Raw genomic sequence first — 14,748 nt, 5'->3', positions numbered from 1 at the left:
ACACAAAAAAAATAAAAACAAAAGAAAAAAAAAAAAAAAAAAAAAAAAAAAAAAAAAAAAAAAAAAGCTGAAAAGCTCATCTGTTATATCACATTTCATCTGAAAGAAGAGCAAGTTAGAAGAAAATGAGGGCCGGGGATTTAGTTCAGTGGTGTCACCGCCTGCCTTGCAAGCACAAGGTCCTGAGTTCGATCATGGGTACCAACAAAATAAAACAAAAGAAGAAGAAGAAAATGGACTAAAAATGGAAAGCTGAATAGCAAGCAAGACAGGGTTGACCTTCCCTCCCCAGGAAGAAGGGTAATCACTCAGTAATTCTCTACTATTGGACTGGTGGTTTTGTCTCAATAAATATTCGTCTGCACTATCTGCCTTGAAGAAAAAAATGACCAGGTTGGATGCAGTGGTACATGTCTATAATCCCAGCTATTCAGGGGGCTCAGGCAAGAGAATCACAAGTTTGTTTGTCTAGTTATTTTGCTTTGCTATGTAGTTCGGGCTGGCCTTGAACTCACTATGTAGCCCAGGCTGGCCTCAAACTCCCAGTGATCCTCCTGCCTCAGCCTCCCGAGTGCTGGGATCACAGGTGTGCGTCACTATGCTCAGCCGAGAATCACACGTTTAAGGCCAGTCTTGGCATTTTAGCAAGATCCTGTCTCAAAAAAAATGTTATAAAGAGAAAACAGTGTATATAAAACCTAAGGAGAAATTTGGTTCAGTACCAGAGTAGTGATGTGGACTTAAAGAATCTCTCCATAGCCAGCCTCAAGATCAAGCCTAAAGCTCCCTGCCTCCCAGGACGCACAGCTTCGTACAGTGTTCTCCGGCCTGCCGTCTTTACATGACCAGCGGCACAGGGCAGAATTGAAGGTGTGTCACTTCTAAGATTGACCCATCTCGAGTCTCTCCGTCTCCCTCTCCCTGTCATCACTAGCTCTGGGAAAAGAAAAGTGATGCCCGGAGCAGCCCTACTGAGAGGCCCACATGGTGAGGAAACGAGGCTTCCTTCCTTACAGGGATGAACTTGGAAGCACATCTTTCAGGTACCCACTTAGCCTCACCACCAGTTCATGAGACAGCCCACACTAGAACCACATCCACATTCTTGACCTTCAGAAACGCTGTGAGATAATACATATTTGTTATGAAACTCCGAAAAAAAATACATATGTTACGGTAAGCCACTAAATTACAGGGTAATTTGTTATACAATAGTAGATAACAAACTTCACAGATTCTTATAAGTGACAATTGAAAAACAGTATGGCCAGGTGTGATAATGCAGGTCTGTAAGCCCAGCTGTTCAGGAGGCTGAGACAAAAGGATTTTGACTTTGAGGTCAGTCTGGGCAACTTAACAAGATCCTGTCTCAAAATTAAAAACAACTTTTTTTGTTTTTTTGAAACAGGGTCTTACTATGCAGTTTAGTCTGTCCCTGAACTTGGGGTGATCCTCCTGCCTCAGCCTCCTGAGAGCTGAGATTACAGGTTTGCACCATTATGCCTAGCTAAAAATAAAAAATTTTAAAAGGGCTGCTCAATGGTAGAGCACTTTCCTAGTATGTGCAAGGCCCTAGTTTCATCCTTACTACTGAAAAGAAAAACCCAACAGTTACTATGTCGTAGAGAAATCTGACAGGACCTTAATTAACATCATCAATGTGGGGCAGATGGGTTACCCTGAGAAGGACACAGTATCACCTACACAGTATTCTAGTCAAGAATGCACTGCAGAATATCAAGCCAAACCTAAGGAAAAATCAGACAATTACAAAATGCAGAATGTTCCATGAAAGGGGGGTTGGGGGCATCGTATCCTTTCAAAATGTCTCTGTCACACAAAACAAAGAAAGGCCCCAGAGATGGTCCAGATTGAGAGTATGAAAAGATGAAGCATGTAAGTACAAAGCATGATCCTAGACTGGATCCTTTAAGGGAGGGAAAAATTCTAGACAGGACATTTTTCTGTTAATTGATATAATTCAAATATAGACAATATGTCCAACAAAATTAACCCATCAATATTAAACTTCTTTCAGCTGATAACTGTGCTGCTGCCGTGTAAGAATGCATCTTTTTCTTGGGAGACTCACCCTGAAGCACATGATACGTACGCCGCCTATTCTCAAATGATTCTGGGAAAAATTATGCTTAGACAGAGAACAAAGATTAAAGCTAGGGGAACAGAATGTTAACAACAGGTGACATTAGGTATGTGGATGATGCTTGTACTGTTCTGACCTTTTCTGAAAATTTGAAATTATTTTCAGTTTATGGAGGTTGGGGGGGGAGCTCTGTGGTACAGTACTTGGCGGGGATTCTCGAGGCCCTGGGATCCAACCCCAGTACAACAAAAAATGAAATTCCAATTCAAATAACAACAAACCCTCTGTATTTAAAACTCATTTAAGGGCCAGGATTTAGCTCAGTGATACCGGGCCTGCCTTGCAAGTACAAGGTCCTGAGTTTGATATCTGGTACCAACACAAAAACAGAAAGAGTAAATAAAACTCATTTAAGCCACAAAAATACCATACAGATTTTAGTTTCTGCTCGAGACAGGATTGAAAAGAATATCTGGCAAGATTTTCTCATAGGATTTTCTTTAGTGGTACAAGTTAGTGAGGCAATAATTAAAGGGTTGAGGGTATAGCTGAGGGCTTGCACGCTTGCCTAGCATCCATGAGGTCCTGGGTTCAATCCCCAGCACTGCAAAAGAAAAAGAACCCACAACCCATTTAAATAACACTTTTACCACTATAGCAGTCAGAACTTTCTAAATCATAGTGTTTCTTGCAAAGCTGAACAAAATAGGGACTAAAAAATCATACCAGCAAAGTATCTCCCGGCAGGGTCCACTTTTCCATCATTAAATCGATTGTTCTTCTTATCTTGATCCACTGAAGCCAGGACTACTACTGATTGATTTTCCCAGTTCAAAGCACAGAACTTTGTTCCAACTGTGGCAACATAGCCTCCTGACTGGCGAAGGGCCACCGAGCTGACTGGGGTATCTGTAGAGGCAAAAGCAGTAGTTGTTAGAAGGTGGCAAGCACACTGAGGCCATCCTGTCCCCTAACATCTTTGAGAGAAGCTCAGCCCGCGCCCCCCCGCCAGTACCTGGGGATCGAACTCAGGACCTTGCAGTTGTTAGGCAGCACAGCACCACTGAGCTAAATCCCTGGCCCAAGCCTAGCACTTTTGACAATGGGAGTGTGTTATTTCTCCTTGTTGAATAAGAAAGGCTATATAATCTTGTATATTTGTTGAGTGTCAACTCTGTGCACTGTTCTAGGCAGCAAAGCCAGAAAAGTGAACACAATCCTACTCTTTTGAATGTTCCCAGGCTCGTGGGGAAACAGCAGAGGAGTCAAACCTCAGCAGCTGCTGAAGGCAGGGGGAGGCCGAGGCATGGAGGATGGAGAGTTCAAGGCCAGCCAGCCTGGGCTATATAGCAAGTTCCTGGCCAGCTGGGAACATAGAAAGACTCTGTCTGTCTGTCTGTCTGTCTGTCTCTCAAAAAAAAAAAAAAAAGTTAAACCACAGCAGCTGCAATACATTGGGGCAAGTGCAACATCATGTTCAGAGGAGTGGTTCCCAACTGAAGTGCACCAGGGGCCATCACAGAATGTGCTATGCTCAAATTATCTGATCTCCAGGAAGTTCACAGATGCAAACTGTGTTTACTTCCAGAAACTAGGTTTAAGGACATTGCTCCCTCTTGTAATAAAATATTTGTCTTTTTTGATCAAACTTAGGACTTTGCATCTTAGGCAAGTGCTGTACCACTGAACCACATTCCCAGCCCTAACTCTTATGTTTTTTAAAGGGGCTTTATTTTCTATGTATTCAATTGAAAATTGTTTCTCAAGTCTTCCTTGGAAGGAAGCATGGTGAAAAATAAATAGGAATGTAGATACAGGGATGATATAATCACATCTCTTCATTGTATTACTACAATTTATATCTTGAGACTTTAGGTTTTCTGAGCTTGATATTTTTCTCTATATAAGAAAATATTTTGGGGTGCTGGGGGTTAAATGCCAAGGTCCTTATACATGCTAAGCACACACTGTATCACTGTGTGCCCAGCCCTGAAAACTTTAAGTGGAGATATTAGTCGAGTATGGTGGTGCACACCTATAATCCCAGCTCTCGGAGACTGAGGCAGGAGCATCACCTCAAGCTCGGGGCCAGCCGGGGCTACATAGTGAGTTCAAGATCAGCCTGAGCTACGTAGCGAAACTCTATATAAAAAAAAGTGGAGAGATTAGGGCTGAAGCTGTAGTTCAGTGGTAGAGCCCTTGCCTAGCATGTCTGAAGCTAAGGGTTTGATCCGCAGCAACCTACCCCCCAAAAAAAATCTAAAGTGGAGACATTGATTACCAGGGTGAACAGTCACAGGAAATAAATTTATCAGACATTTCCTAAAGTACCTAATCGGTGCAAAGTGTTGGGTGCTCTTAGATCAAGGCTCTTCTCAGAGGTTGAATCAAGCCATTGAGGCTCCCAGGGAATGTGTGGGACGCTTCAAGGAGGGTTGTACTTTCATTAAGGATCTCTGTGGCTTGAGACTCCTCCTGGTAGCTTCCCAAACTCCGGCAGACACCACCAGCCCTTCTCAGGTGTTGGGGGAGGGGCTTGCAGATTAGGGCAGGCAGAAGAATGCGCTGGAAGGAACACACTAGGGAAGGTGATGAGTCCATACCCCTTTGTGGCCTCTGAGGCCACAGTCACTTTGCCTCCAGCAGCAGTCAGATTCCTAGTAAAAAAGCTGTCCCCAGGCTGGGGATTAAGGCTGAGACAGGAGGCTGGAAAGGTCAAACTTAGCCTGGGCAACTTGGTGAAACTCTGTCTGAAGATTAAAAAGAAAAGAAAAAAAGAAAAGGGGCTGGGGATGTAACTCAGTGCAAAAGCCCTGAGTTCAGTCCCCTATACTGTTAGAAAAAGTTTCCAGGAGGCTGGGGCTGTAGCTCCGTGGTACAGTGCATCCTTAGTAAATGCAAGGCCCTGGGTTTCAGTCCCTAGGATGAAAGAAACAGAGCCAGAGGGGGACTGATTGTGGTCCCTAAGTCGATTCATGGAAAGAGATATGAGGAATTCTTGTGTATTCCCAAGGTTACAGTAATTCCTGGTATCTCAGTCCCATGAACATCATCATCATCATCATCATCATCATCATCATCATCATCATAATGAAAATAAAAATAAAAGAAACTTCTTTCTCTATCACTAGTCACATCAGCGCACTGCCTTGAGCCATAGAAAGCAATAGACTCCTTCTCTGGAAACCATAGGGCCCTAAATGAAATCACACTGAAATGCACACAGGATTCCATCGGAATTGCTCATTTGTGCAGAGAAGGAAGATAGGCCTGGTTGATATTTCCCCCACCTAGTGCTGGGGATGGAACTCACACTAGGCAAGCAATCTACCACTGAACTGTACTCTGACCTCTTCACAGGCAAATGACATTTTCATATGCTAAGAAAAGATAAATTTGTTATTTTTCTTTAAACTAAGTTCTTGGCTTGGCCCAAGGCAGATGACCTTTGCTGTGTCATTAATTTAGTCTCCAAATTTCAATGCTGCTATATGAAGGTATCAAGGACAGATACTGGGAGTGTTGCCCCTCACTGGAAGAGGATGATTAAGGTGCTGATGATCTAACATTTATCCCTGGGTCAAAGTGGGAGGACATGGAGTGCAACACAGACAGCACGACAAGCCCAAAGGTCATAAAGCACAGTCAGTCTGCTTTAATAAGGAGAGCCCAAGGGAAGGACGACAAACATGATGACTGCTCCTCCCCTGGAAAAGATGCCTCACTGCAAAGACGGAAGCCAGGCCTTGCTTGCTTACCCAAGGTCACTCGCTGAACTTGCTTGGTGAGTGAATCCCAACGGCAAACTCGTTTTGCAGGAATGTCTACAAAGAGCAGAGAGTTGGACGCTTCCTCCCATACTGGAGACTCACCGCACCGGCAGCGCTCAGGCAGGACACACTCAATTTTAATGGAAGACATTGTCGTGCAGCCACCTTCTGAAGATAACAGAGACCAAGTGAAACGTAATTGCATTCAGCCAATTCAGCACCATATCTAGCTTGAGACCTTGGTAAAAAAATCTCAGGCAAGCCGGGCGTGGTGGTGCACACCTGTAATCCCAGCACTTGGGAGGCTGAGGCAGGAGGATCACTATGAGTTCGAGACCAGCCTAGGCTACATAGTGAGTTCCAGGTCAGTCTCAACTACATAGTGAGACCCTGTCTCAAAAAAACAAAACAAAAAAAACAAACAAAAAACCACTCAGGCATCCTTTATTTTATGGTGCTTTGCAGATAACTTAAAAAAAATAAATCAACGGTTTGTGGCAACCTTGCATTGAACAAGTCTACAAGCACCATTTTCCAACAGCTCTGGTGACCCTTAGCATTTTTTTTTGGGGGGGGAACCGGGGATCGAACTCAGGTCCCTGCATTTACAAGGCCAGTGGTGGAGCCACTGAGCTAAATCCCCTGCCCCCTTAGCATTTTTTTAAACTATAAAGTATTTTTAAAATAAAGGTGTATACATTTTTATGATATAATGCTATTGCACACTTAATAGACCACTGCATTGTATGAACATAACTGTTATATTCACTGAGAAACCAAAAAACTTGTGTGTCTCATTTTCATCTGAAATTTGCTTTATCACAGTGGTCTGGAACCCAACCCACATCTTCTCAGATGTATGTCTGTGTTTGATAAGAACTGGAAAAGCTGTACTTACTTTCCCAAAGTCAAAATAAGATAAACAATGTAACAGGAGGAGACCTGTAGGAGGAAGAAGAAAGTGCTCATAGGGGATAACAGGAGACATCTGAAATCAACTTACCAGTGAGGTTTTTTTGTCTTTGTAGAAGAGCAGTGATTACTCCGACACCCACACCTTGGTGCTGGTGCTCCTCAGAGAACTGGTTGTTTGGAGAGTGCAAGGCTGCACTTTATGCCAGTACCCTGGACCCCAAGGATGGTCAGGGGGGCGGGCAGTTCCCTCATTGGTGGCCCCTCTGGGTATCTACAGGTCGCCTTCTCCTCTTTTCCTCTCTTCCTCCACCTGTTAGTGCTATTGATCCCCTTGGAGGCCAGTGCGTTCCTGCTCTGTATTTTTAGAAATCAGTTCACCAGTAATAATGGGTGTGGCTCAGCAGCAGAGCACAGTTTAACATGCCTGAGCCCCTCCTTTCCATCCCTAACAGCAACCCCCACTCATTTCCAAATTCACACAATGGAAGGGATGGAGAAAAAACACCTGCTAGGCAGGAGGAAACCAACGCTCCTCTTGCGTCCTGGGAAGGCATGGCATCAGTATGGCAAGGAGTCTTCAAGGACTTTAGGGCAGAGACTATGGCCAGTAAATCAGGAGAAGAAAAGGAATTATCAGAAAAGAAAAATGAAAACGTATCACATAAAAATCCCATGTGAGACTCCACGGTTGGTGGGAGTGCAGACTGGTGCAACCACTGTGGAAGGCAGTGTGGAGATTTCTCAAAAAACTAAAACCAGAGGTTCCATTTGACTCAGCTACTCCCCTTCTTTGCATCTCCCTAAAAGAATTAAAAGCATACCAGTGATATATGCACACCTATGTTTATTCTAACGGCACCATTTGTAATAGCTAAATCTTGAAAACAGCCCAAATGTCCATCAACTGATTAGTGGATAAAGATGTGTGTGTGTGTGTGTGTGTGTGTGTGTGTGTGTTTTTAACACAATGGACTACTACTCTGCCATAAGGATGAGCTTGAGACATTTCTAGCTAAATGGATGCACCTTGAGACCATAACATACTCTGAAGTGAAATAAAGCAGACACACATGTTTAAATACCGCATTGTTTCTCTGGTGTGAGAAACCGAAAGTGGAAATAAGGACTAACATGTATAACAGATCTTGGGAAATGGGAAGGCGAACAAGGGAGGTGGGAGGGGGAAAGGGAAAAAAGAGGTGGGATGTGTCATGTACAGGTGCAAATTCCCTAAGTGTTATCATTATGCATGTCTAAAATGTTTTTCTATTAAAAAAAGAATCCCATGTGGGAGACAGGCAACTTTCAATAGCATCCTTCCCCTTTCCCTACTCTGCTCTCAATTAGGCTTCCAGTTGGTAAAAATTGCTGGCACCTGCGGGCTTTGCCCAGATGTCTGCTTTAACTAAGTGGCCCCACAATGGGTTGACAAATGAATATGAGAGAGGGGAGGAAAATGATCTTTGGTCTAATATTTTTTTCAATAGTCTGGGCTAGGTAGGAAGTTCAAGGCCAGCCAATATATATATATAAAGAGGTTGCCTCACACCCCGTTGGAAAAAAATCCCCTCAGTAAACTACACTTAAAACACACACACCTCAAACTTGTTTCAAATACTGCCAGCCTATTGCATTGGGAATGTTATTGGATGTTAAAAATTGGCTCAGACTCCAAAGGCCTTCATGTTATCAATCTTAGATAGGACCCATGATCAGAAGCTCCACTTTCAGCAGTGACTTTTAACCCCCGCTGTTCTGCTTGTCACGCATGCCAGAGGCTGACAAATGTCCCATTTCTGCACCAGGCCCTAGCTGCAAATGGGCGGTTGGGGAAGAAAGGCTTGAGGCCCTGCTGCACCTGGGGTATCTGTGCAGAGGAGCAGTCTTCACACAGTCTGACTCATTCATCTGCCCAGCAGCTGCCTGGGCCTAGGCGACTGCTTCGGCGACAGCGACGGCAAGGCCCTGGTAAGCTGAAGGCTGAGCCCGTCTCATCCCTCGCGTGGGCCTCACCTCTGCTGCGGGGCGTCCAGGCCAGTCCGGACGAGCTGGGCGGGGGTTCCCGGGTGGGCGCAGGGCAGTCGCCCTCCCTGCTGCTCCGGGTTGGGAAAATGGGCCCTTGGATGTCGCTCCGCCCTTGCTTTGAGCGGGAGGCCGGTCGACCTGGGCACTCACCAGGCCTGCGACTTGTCCAGTGGCTGAAGGCCAGGCAGAAGGACTTAGGGGAAGGGAAACTCCCTGGAACACAGAGGCCCTGGCTCAAGGCGACGCGGCGGGCTGGCTCGTCCGGCTCCCTCCCGAGGCTACCCCTCGGCTCCCGCAGCGGGAAGAATTCCTGCAAAGCTACCCCGGGCAGGGAAGGGGAGGGGTGGGGTGGGACTGGAGAGGCTGGGGCACAGTGAACCTAAACTTTGGAGTTTGAACTAGGATATCTAACGTTTATCTTTTACTTGAACAAACAAACAGAAGTTGTTAAAATGCTTAACAGATTGGAACTGGGTCTGGTTAAACACAAACAGATTTAGAAAGGAAAGAACAAAGCGATTAAACAAATCTTCCCTCTCCTCAATCGGGAAGACCCTGGCGGCTGGAAGCCAACTCTTGCAAAACGTTTTTGTTGGGGAAGAGAAAAGACTGTATTTAGGGGAACAAGGGAGGAGAGAGGGAGAAAGAAAGGAAGGGACAAGGAAAAAAAAAGTGAAAAGAGAAGGAAAAATGGAAACAAAGCTTTTGTACACAGGGAGGGGAGGGGGCGTGAGAGGGGAATGGGATAAAATAAAATTTATTATAGAAAATCATACGCGGGGGGGGCGATCCTGAGCAGTCCTCAGCTTCACATTCCCCACGGAGAGCCCGAGCGTATTCCTGACCCTGCCTCCTGAATCTACATCTGCTCAATTTACAAGATGACATTTTGTTTTCTGAAGTGCTGGGGGTGGAACCTAGGGTCACACAAGAATGCTAGTCAAGCTATCTACCCCTGAGCTACAGCCCCAGCCACTATAGTTTTTGGGTTTTTTTTTTTTAAGTAAACAGAATGGTACTTGTCTCTGGGGGGATAGCAGCAGGGATTAGCTGCCCAGGCGAGGAAGGGAAACTCCTGGGAGACGGGCAGGGTGGTGAGAATGATTTGTAAACAGAGACATGCATTGCTTGGGTGTGTGTACTATCAAAAATCACACAGTTCTATGCTTGAGATTTGTACATTACTTCATTATTTATCTCAGTCTAGTGTCCCATTCCCTGTCATCTGGATTATCCTAAAAATCCCTTGGTACACTCAAAACACCCATGAATTTGACATTATACATTTTATTTTTATTTATTTATTTTTTGGTACTGGGGATCAAACTCGGGTCCTTGTGCTTGCGAGGTAGGCACCAAACCACTGTGCTAAATCCCCAGCCCGACATTATACGTTTTAATTCACCAAGGAGGAAGGGCTAGAAATCAACACCAGCAAACTCAAAGCAAGCAGAAAATGGTTGGAGCAACCTCAGCTCATTTGTTTTAATTGCTGGGGGTAGAACCCACTGTATTCTGCATGCTAGGCATGCTCTCTCAGTGAGCTATATACAGTGCTCCTCCTTCACCTGAAAGCTTAGGGATAGTAATTTAGAAGAACCAGTACTTAGAGCCTCAGGATTTTCTGTTGGCCCTGGAAGGTACTTAAGATGATTCTGCTCCCATTTTCCTATTTACAGGTGGGAAAATACAATATGAGGACACTTTGAAAGCCACACATCTGAGGTAGGACTGAAAAAATAACCGTAGGTAAGCAGGTGACAAGGAAAATCAGAATTTTAAAATTGTACTTTTTTTTTTTGGTACCAGGGATCAAACTCAGGACCTTGTGCTTGTGAGGAAGGTGGTGCCACCACCGAGCTAAATCCCTGGCCCTAAAATTGTACTTTTAAGAGAAACTGTAGCTTCAGGATACAAAAGTTACTCAAACCTTTTTCCCTTCCAGGAAACTCACTCAAAAAAAAGGAGGAGGAGGAGAGGAAGAAGGAAAGAAAGAAGTCCCAACTGTAATCCCAGCACTAGGGAGGCTGAAGCAGGAGGATCCCCCAAATTTGAGGCCAGCCTGAACTCCATAATGAAACCCTGTCTCAAAAAACAAACAAATAAAAACAAGAAAAAAAAACCCCAAGGTTCTTAAAGACACAATAAGCCTGTTAATTGGGTTCTGGGCCTGTGCTTTTCACCTGTAAATTGCACTTCTCACCGACCTCAGCTCTCAAGGAAGCAACAGTGTTAGTGGCAACTTCAAACACATGTAAATGCTTTGTATTCTAGCATAGCCTGACAAATAGGTAACACACAGCCAGTAGGAATACAGGTCCAAGGTCACCCATCTTTTTTTTTGTACGGGGAATTGAACCAGGAACTTTGTGACTTGCCAGGCAGATGAGGCACCGCTGAGCTACATCCTTGGCCCAAGATCACCTATCTCAAAGACACCCCCAAGACCCCACAAAAATATCCACCTTCAGATTGTAAACCGCCCCCTCGCCGTCCCATACTCGATTTGAATATTTGAAAATGTATTTTTAAATTTTGACCTAATTCTTTGTCTTACAGACAAGTCCTGACAATTCTTTTTCCACGACAGGAGTCAGCAAACTTGCACCTTAATTCTCTGGGTAGGGTGGGTGTAGGTTCCTTATCTCAGCAGAAACCTTCTCCTGAGACCCTGCCACGTGACACATCCAGGTGGAAGAAAAAACAGCCTAACCCTTTGGTGGGAACATAAGAATGTGAAGAACACTTTCTTTTTTCCTTCATTCTTTCCTTTCTCTCCCTCTCTCCTTTACCTCCTTCTCCTTCCTTCTTTTTGAAGTACTGGGGATTGAAGCCAGGGCCTTCACACTGAGCCACATCCCTAGCCCTTGTTTGAGTTTTTGAGACAGGATCTCACTAAACTGTTAAATTTTCCAGGCTAGTTTGAATTTGCAATCCTCCTACCTCAGCCTCCCAGAGTGCTGGGATTGCAGTTATATATCACCATGCCCCACTTTCTTGAGTAGGGCAAAGAGAGCGGGACTGCCATCCCTAGATGTTGGGGATTTCTGGGGTTCTGCTATGTTTTCTCTCTAAGGAGTCTCTTCCTATCTCATGGTTTCTTCTTCCTCTTCAATGCTAGTAACATCCTCAGTAGCCTATATTTAAGCCCAGATCTCTCCCAAGTTACAGGCCTGGAGATCAACCCTTCTCAGCAGCTCCTAAGAAGTTGCCCAAAGCCAATCATCTCATCCACAAACTTCCTGCTCTATCTTGGTAAATGGTACCATGGTGCCACCAAAAGACGATGCAAGAAACCAAACACCTCACCAAACCTCTCTTGTTTCCTAACTCAAGTCCAGCTAATCACCAGATCATACGAGTGTCCTTTTAATGTCCCTCTAATTATGTTGGCACTGCCTTAATTCAAACTTTCCCTATTTCTTGCCCAGATTATTGTCCTCTCTTTGGAGGTCTCCACTCACCCCTTTGGATCTGCTGCCCAGTTCTTGAGTTCCTACTGCAATGCTGACATTAGATGTTCAGTTATCTGCTTTTTATTTTTTTTACAGAAGGGTAACTTTATTTTCAGTCTTACAGAAAAGTTGTGAAAGTGGTATAAAGAATTTATGATCATCCTACATCCGAGTTCCCCAAATGTTAACAGTTTTCCACCCCCACCCCTACCTCTCTCATCTGGCCCAGGCTGGCCTTGAACTTGTGCACTCCATCAGTCCTCCTGCTCACCCTCCTGAGGATTACAGGTATGTGTCACCTCACTCAGATACCCTATATTATATTTTTTTTTATATATATATTATCTATATAGATTTCCCCTAAACAGTTTGAGAGTGCATTTCAAACATGATGCTCACTTATCCCTAAATACTTTGGGTGCATTTCCAGAAAACAAGGACCTTGTTGTACAAGCATAGCACAATAATCAAAACCAGGCAGTTAGTATGGATACTGTATTATCTAACTGAGTTTCACCAGTGTCCTTCATAATAAAAGAGGGAAAAGTATTTCATTCTCAAATCAGCCCAGGGTAAACCACGCATTTGGCTTCATGTAACCTCCTTCCATCTGAAACAGTTCCCCAGCCTTTGTTTCGTGACATTGGCATTTATTGAGTTCAAAGGGCAGAACACTTTTTTGGGGGGTACCGGGGATCACAGAACATCTTTTCATTTGGGATTTTGTGACTTTTTTCCTTATGGTTAATTCAGGTTATGTCTTTTTGGCAATACTATAAAAGTAATGGTGTGTCCTCAGCATCTGGAGGGAAATGATGTTGCTTTAACTTTGATCACAATATGTGGTTACTGAATCTTTATATAAAATAGAATCTAATCATACCACCGTGTAATCAACCCAATAGAAAAGTTTTGTATTCAGACTTGCTGGTAGTCCCTGTCATGTTTTAGCTACATACTTGGTTTCTTGTCTTTAACCTAACTCCTACCTACTCACTGGGCTAGTGGCTTAGATTCAGCTGAGTGCTCTCCTCCAGGGTGCCTTCACTGACCCACCTGGCTCTCTGACCTATTGCTCTTGCAGTATTGTCTTTACACTTTTTTTTGTTTTGTTTTTTTGAGACACTATGTAGTTGGGACTGACCTGGAACTCACTATGTAGCCCAGGCTAGTCTCGAACTCACAGTGGTCCTCCTGCCTCAGCCTCCCGAGTGCTGGAATTACAGGTGTGCGCCACCACACCTAGCTTGTCTTTACACTTTATTGCACTACTTATCTCACTCACTGAGTACCGTTGATTTGTCTATCTTTCCTGCTAAGTTACAAGCTGTCCAAGGCTAAGTCCTAGAATTTGATTATAATATAAATGTCTTTCACTCAAAGATCAGCTCTAGTCAAACAAATCTGGGTTCACTGACTTCTTGCAAAGAGCAAGGAGGATTATGCATCCTGGGAAACCATAAAATATCGCAGTAACAGGGCTTTAGCCAGAACCTATCACAGGATTTGGCCTCTTATTTAGTGATTTGGGGAGAGAGTCCAAGGCCTGGATGATGTCAGGAAGTAAGGGAAATTCTATGATTGGGTATTTTAGTTCTTATCTAGAAGGCAAGGGGAATACTGTGATTAGAAGTAGCACTCACTCGGATAATCCAGGATAGGATGATGCCTGGTCTTTTTGTGGTTTGGATACTATGATAAGTTTTATTTTTGTTTTGATCCCTTACCCTCACAGAGCAGCCCTGTATGATACCACTGACCTCTGAACCTGCTTATGTTCACCAGAACACCAAATCCTTGCTGTGAGCCTCCACAACAGCTTCTGGACAGCAGGGCCCTGTGTGTGTGTGTGTGTGTGTGTGTGTGTGTGTGTGTGTGTGTGCGCGCGCACACGCGTGCACGTGCAGTACTAGAGACTGAACCCAGGGCCTCATGCATGCTAGGTGAGCACACTATCACTAAGCTACACCCTCAGCCCTGAAATAATTTTTTTGTTTGTTTTTTTGGCTTTTTTTTTTGAGGCAGGGTCTCACTCACTATGTAGCCCAGGCTGGTCTTGAACTCACAGCGATCCTCCTGCCTCAGTGCTGGGATTACAGGAGTGGACCACCATGCCTGGCTTCTGAAATAATTTTTATGAGATCAAATTTGGAATTAATGATTAGAAGAACTTAACAACCAAATAATTTTTTTGTTTGTTTTTTTGGCTTTTTTTTTTGAGGCAGGGTCTCACTCACTATGTAGCCCAGGCTGGTCTTGAACTCACAGCGATCCTCCTGCCTCAGTGCTGGGATTACAGGAGTGGACCACCATGCCTGGCTTCTGAAATAATTTTTATGAGATCAAATTTGGAATTAATGATTAGAAGAACTTAACAACCAGAAGGGGTCTCCAAAAATAATTATCTTTTTTTTTTTGGTACCAGGGGTCGAACTTGTGTCCCTGCGTTTGCAAGTCAGGCGGTAGAACCTGAGCTAAA

The 14,748-nt window shown here is 44.2% G+C and overlaps 1 protein-coding gene and 1 long non-coding RNA gene across 7 annotated transcripts in view; one reads left to right on the top strand and one right to left on the bottom strand.

Moving 5' to 3' along the window:
- Positions 1-9,137, bottom strand: part of Rgn (regucalcin) — a 17,246-nt gene extending 8,109 nt beyond the window's left edge. The window contains exons 1-4 of one of the 5 annotated variants that reach the window (XM_010643490.1): positions 8,803-9,137; positions 6,878-7,143; positions 5,863-6,042; positions 2,831-3,013 (exon numbers count right to left, since the gene is read on the bottom strand). In XM_010643490.1, coding sequence (XP_010641792.1) covers positions 2,831-3,013; positions 5,863-6,025 — 346 coding nt within the window. In that variant the 5' untranslated portion in view covers positions 6,026-6,042; positions 6,878-7,143; positions 8,803-9,137. Of the gene's footprint in view, positions 1-2,830; positions 3,014-5,862; positions 6,043-6,772; positions 6,817-6,877; positions 7,269-8,802 lie in introns of those variants that run through there. The other 4 variants (XM_010643492.1, XM_010643491.1, XM_010643494.1 and 1 more) reach the window with 4 other exon arrangements.
- On the top strand, positions 8,623-10,801 carry LOC104875779. 2 transcript variants are annotated; one of them, XR_784172.3, is made up of 3 exons: positions 8,623-8,757; positions 10,494-10,563; positions 10,760-10,801. It is a non-coding gene; the product is annotated as an uncharacterized LOC104875779 (long non-coding RNA). The 2 variants fall into 2 exon arrangements; XR_784171.3 differs by having other exon boundaries at positions 10,494-10,539; positions 10,760-10,796.
- Positions 10,802-14,748: the final 3,947 nt, after the last annotated feature.

The sequence above is a fragment of the Fukomys damarensis genome, unplaced genomic scaffold, assembly GCF_012274545.1.
Source record: "Fukomys damarensis isolate Sample0158 unplaced genomic scaffold, DMR_v1.0_HiC HiC_scaffold_39, whole genome shotgun sequence".
Classification (NCBI taxonomy): Eukaryota; Metazoa; Chordata; class Mammalia; order Rodentia; family Bathyergidae; genus Fukomys; species Fukomys damarensis.
Note: the sequence above shows the minus strand (reverse complement) of the source record. Positions and strands in the feature narration are given on the sequence as shown.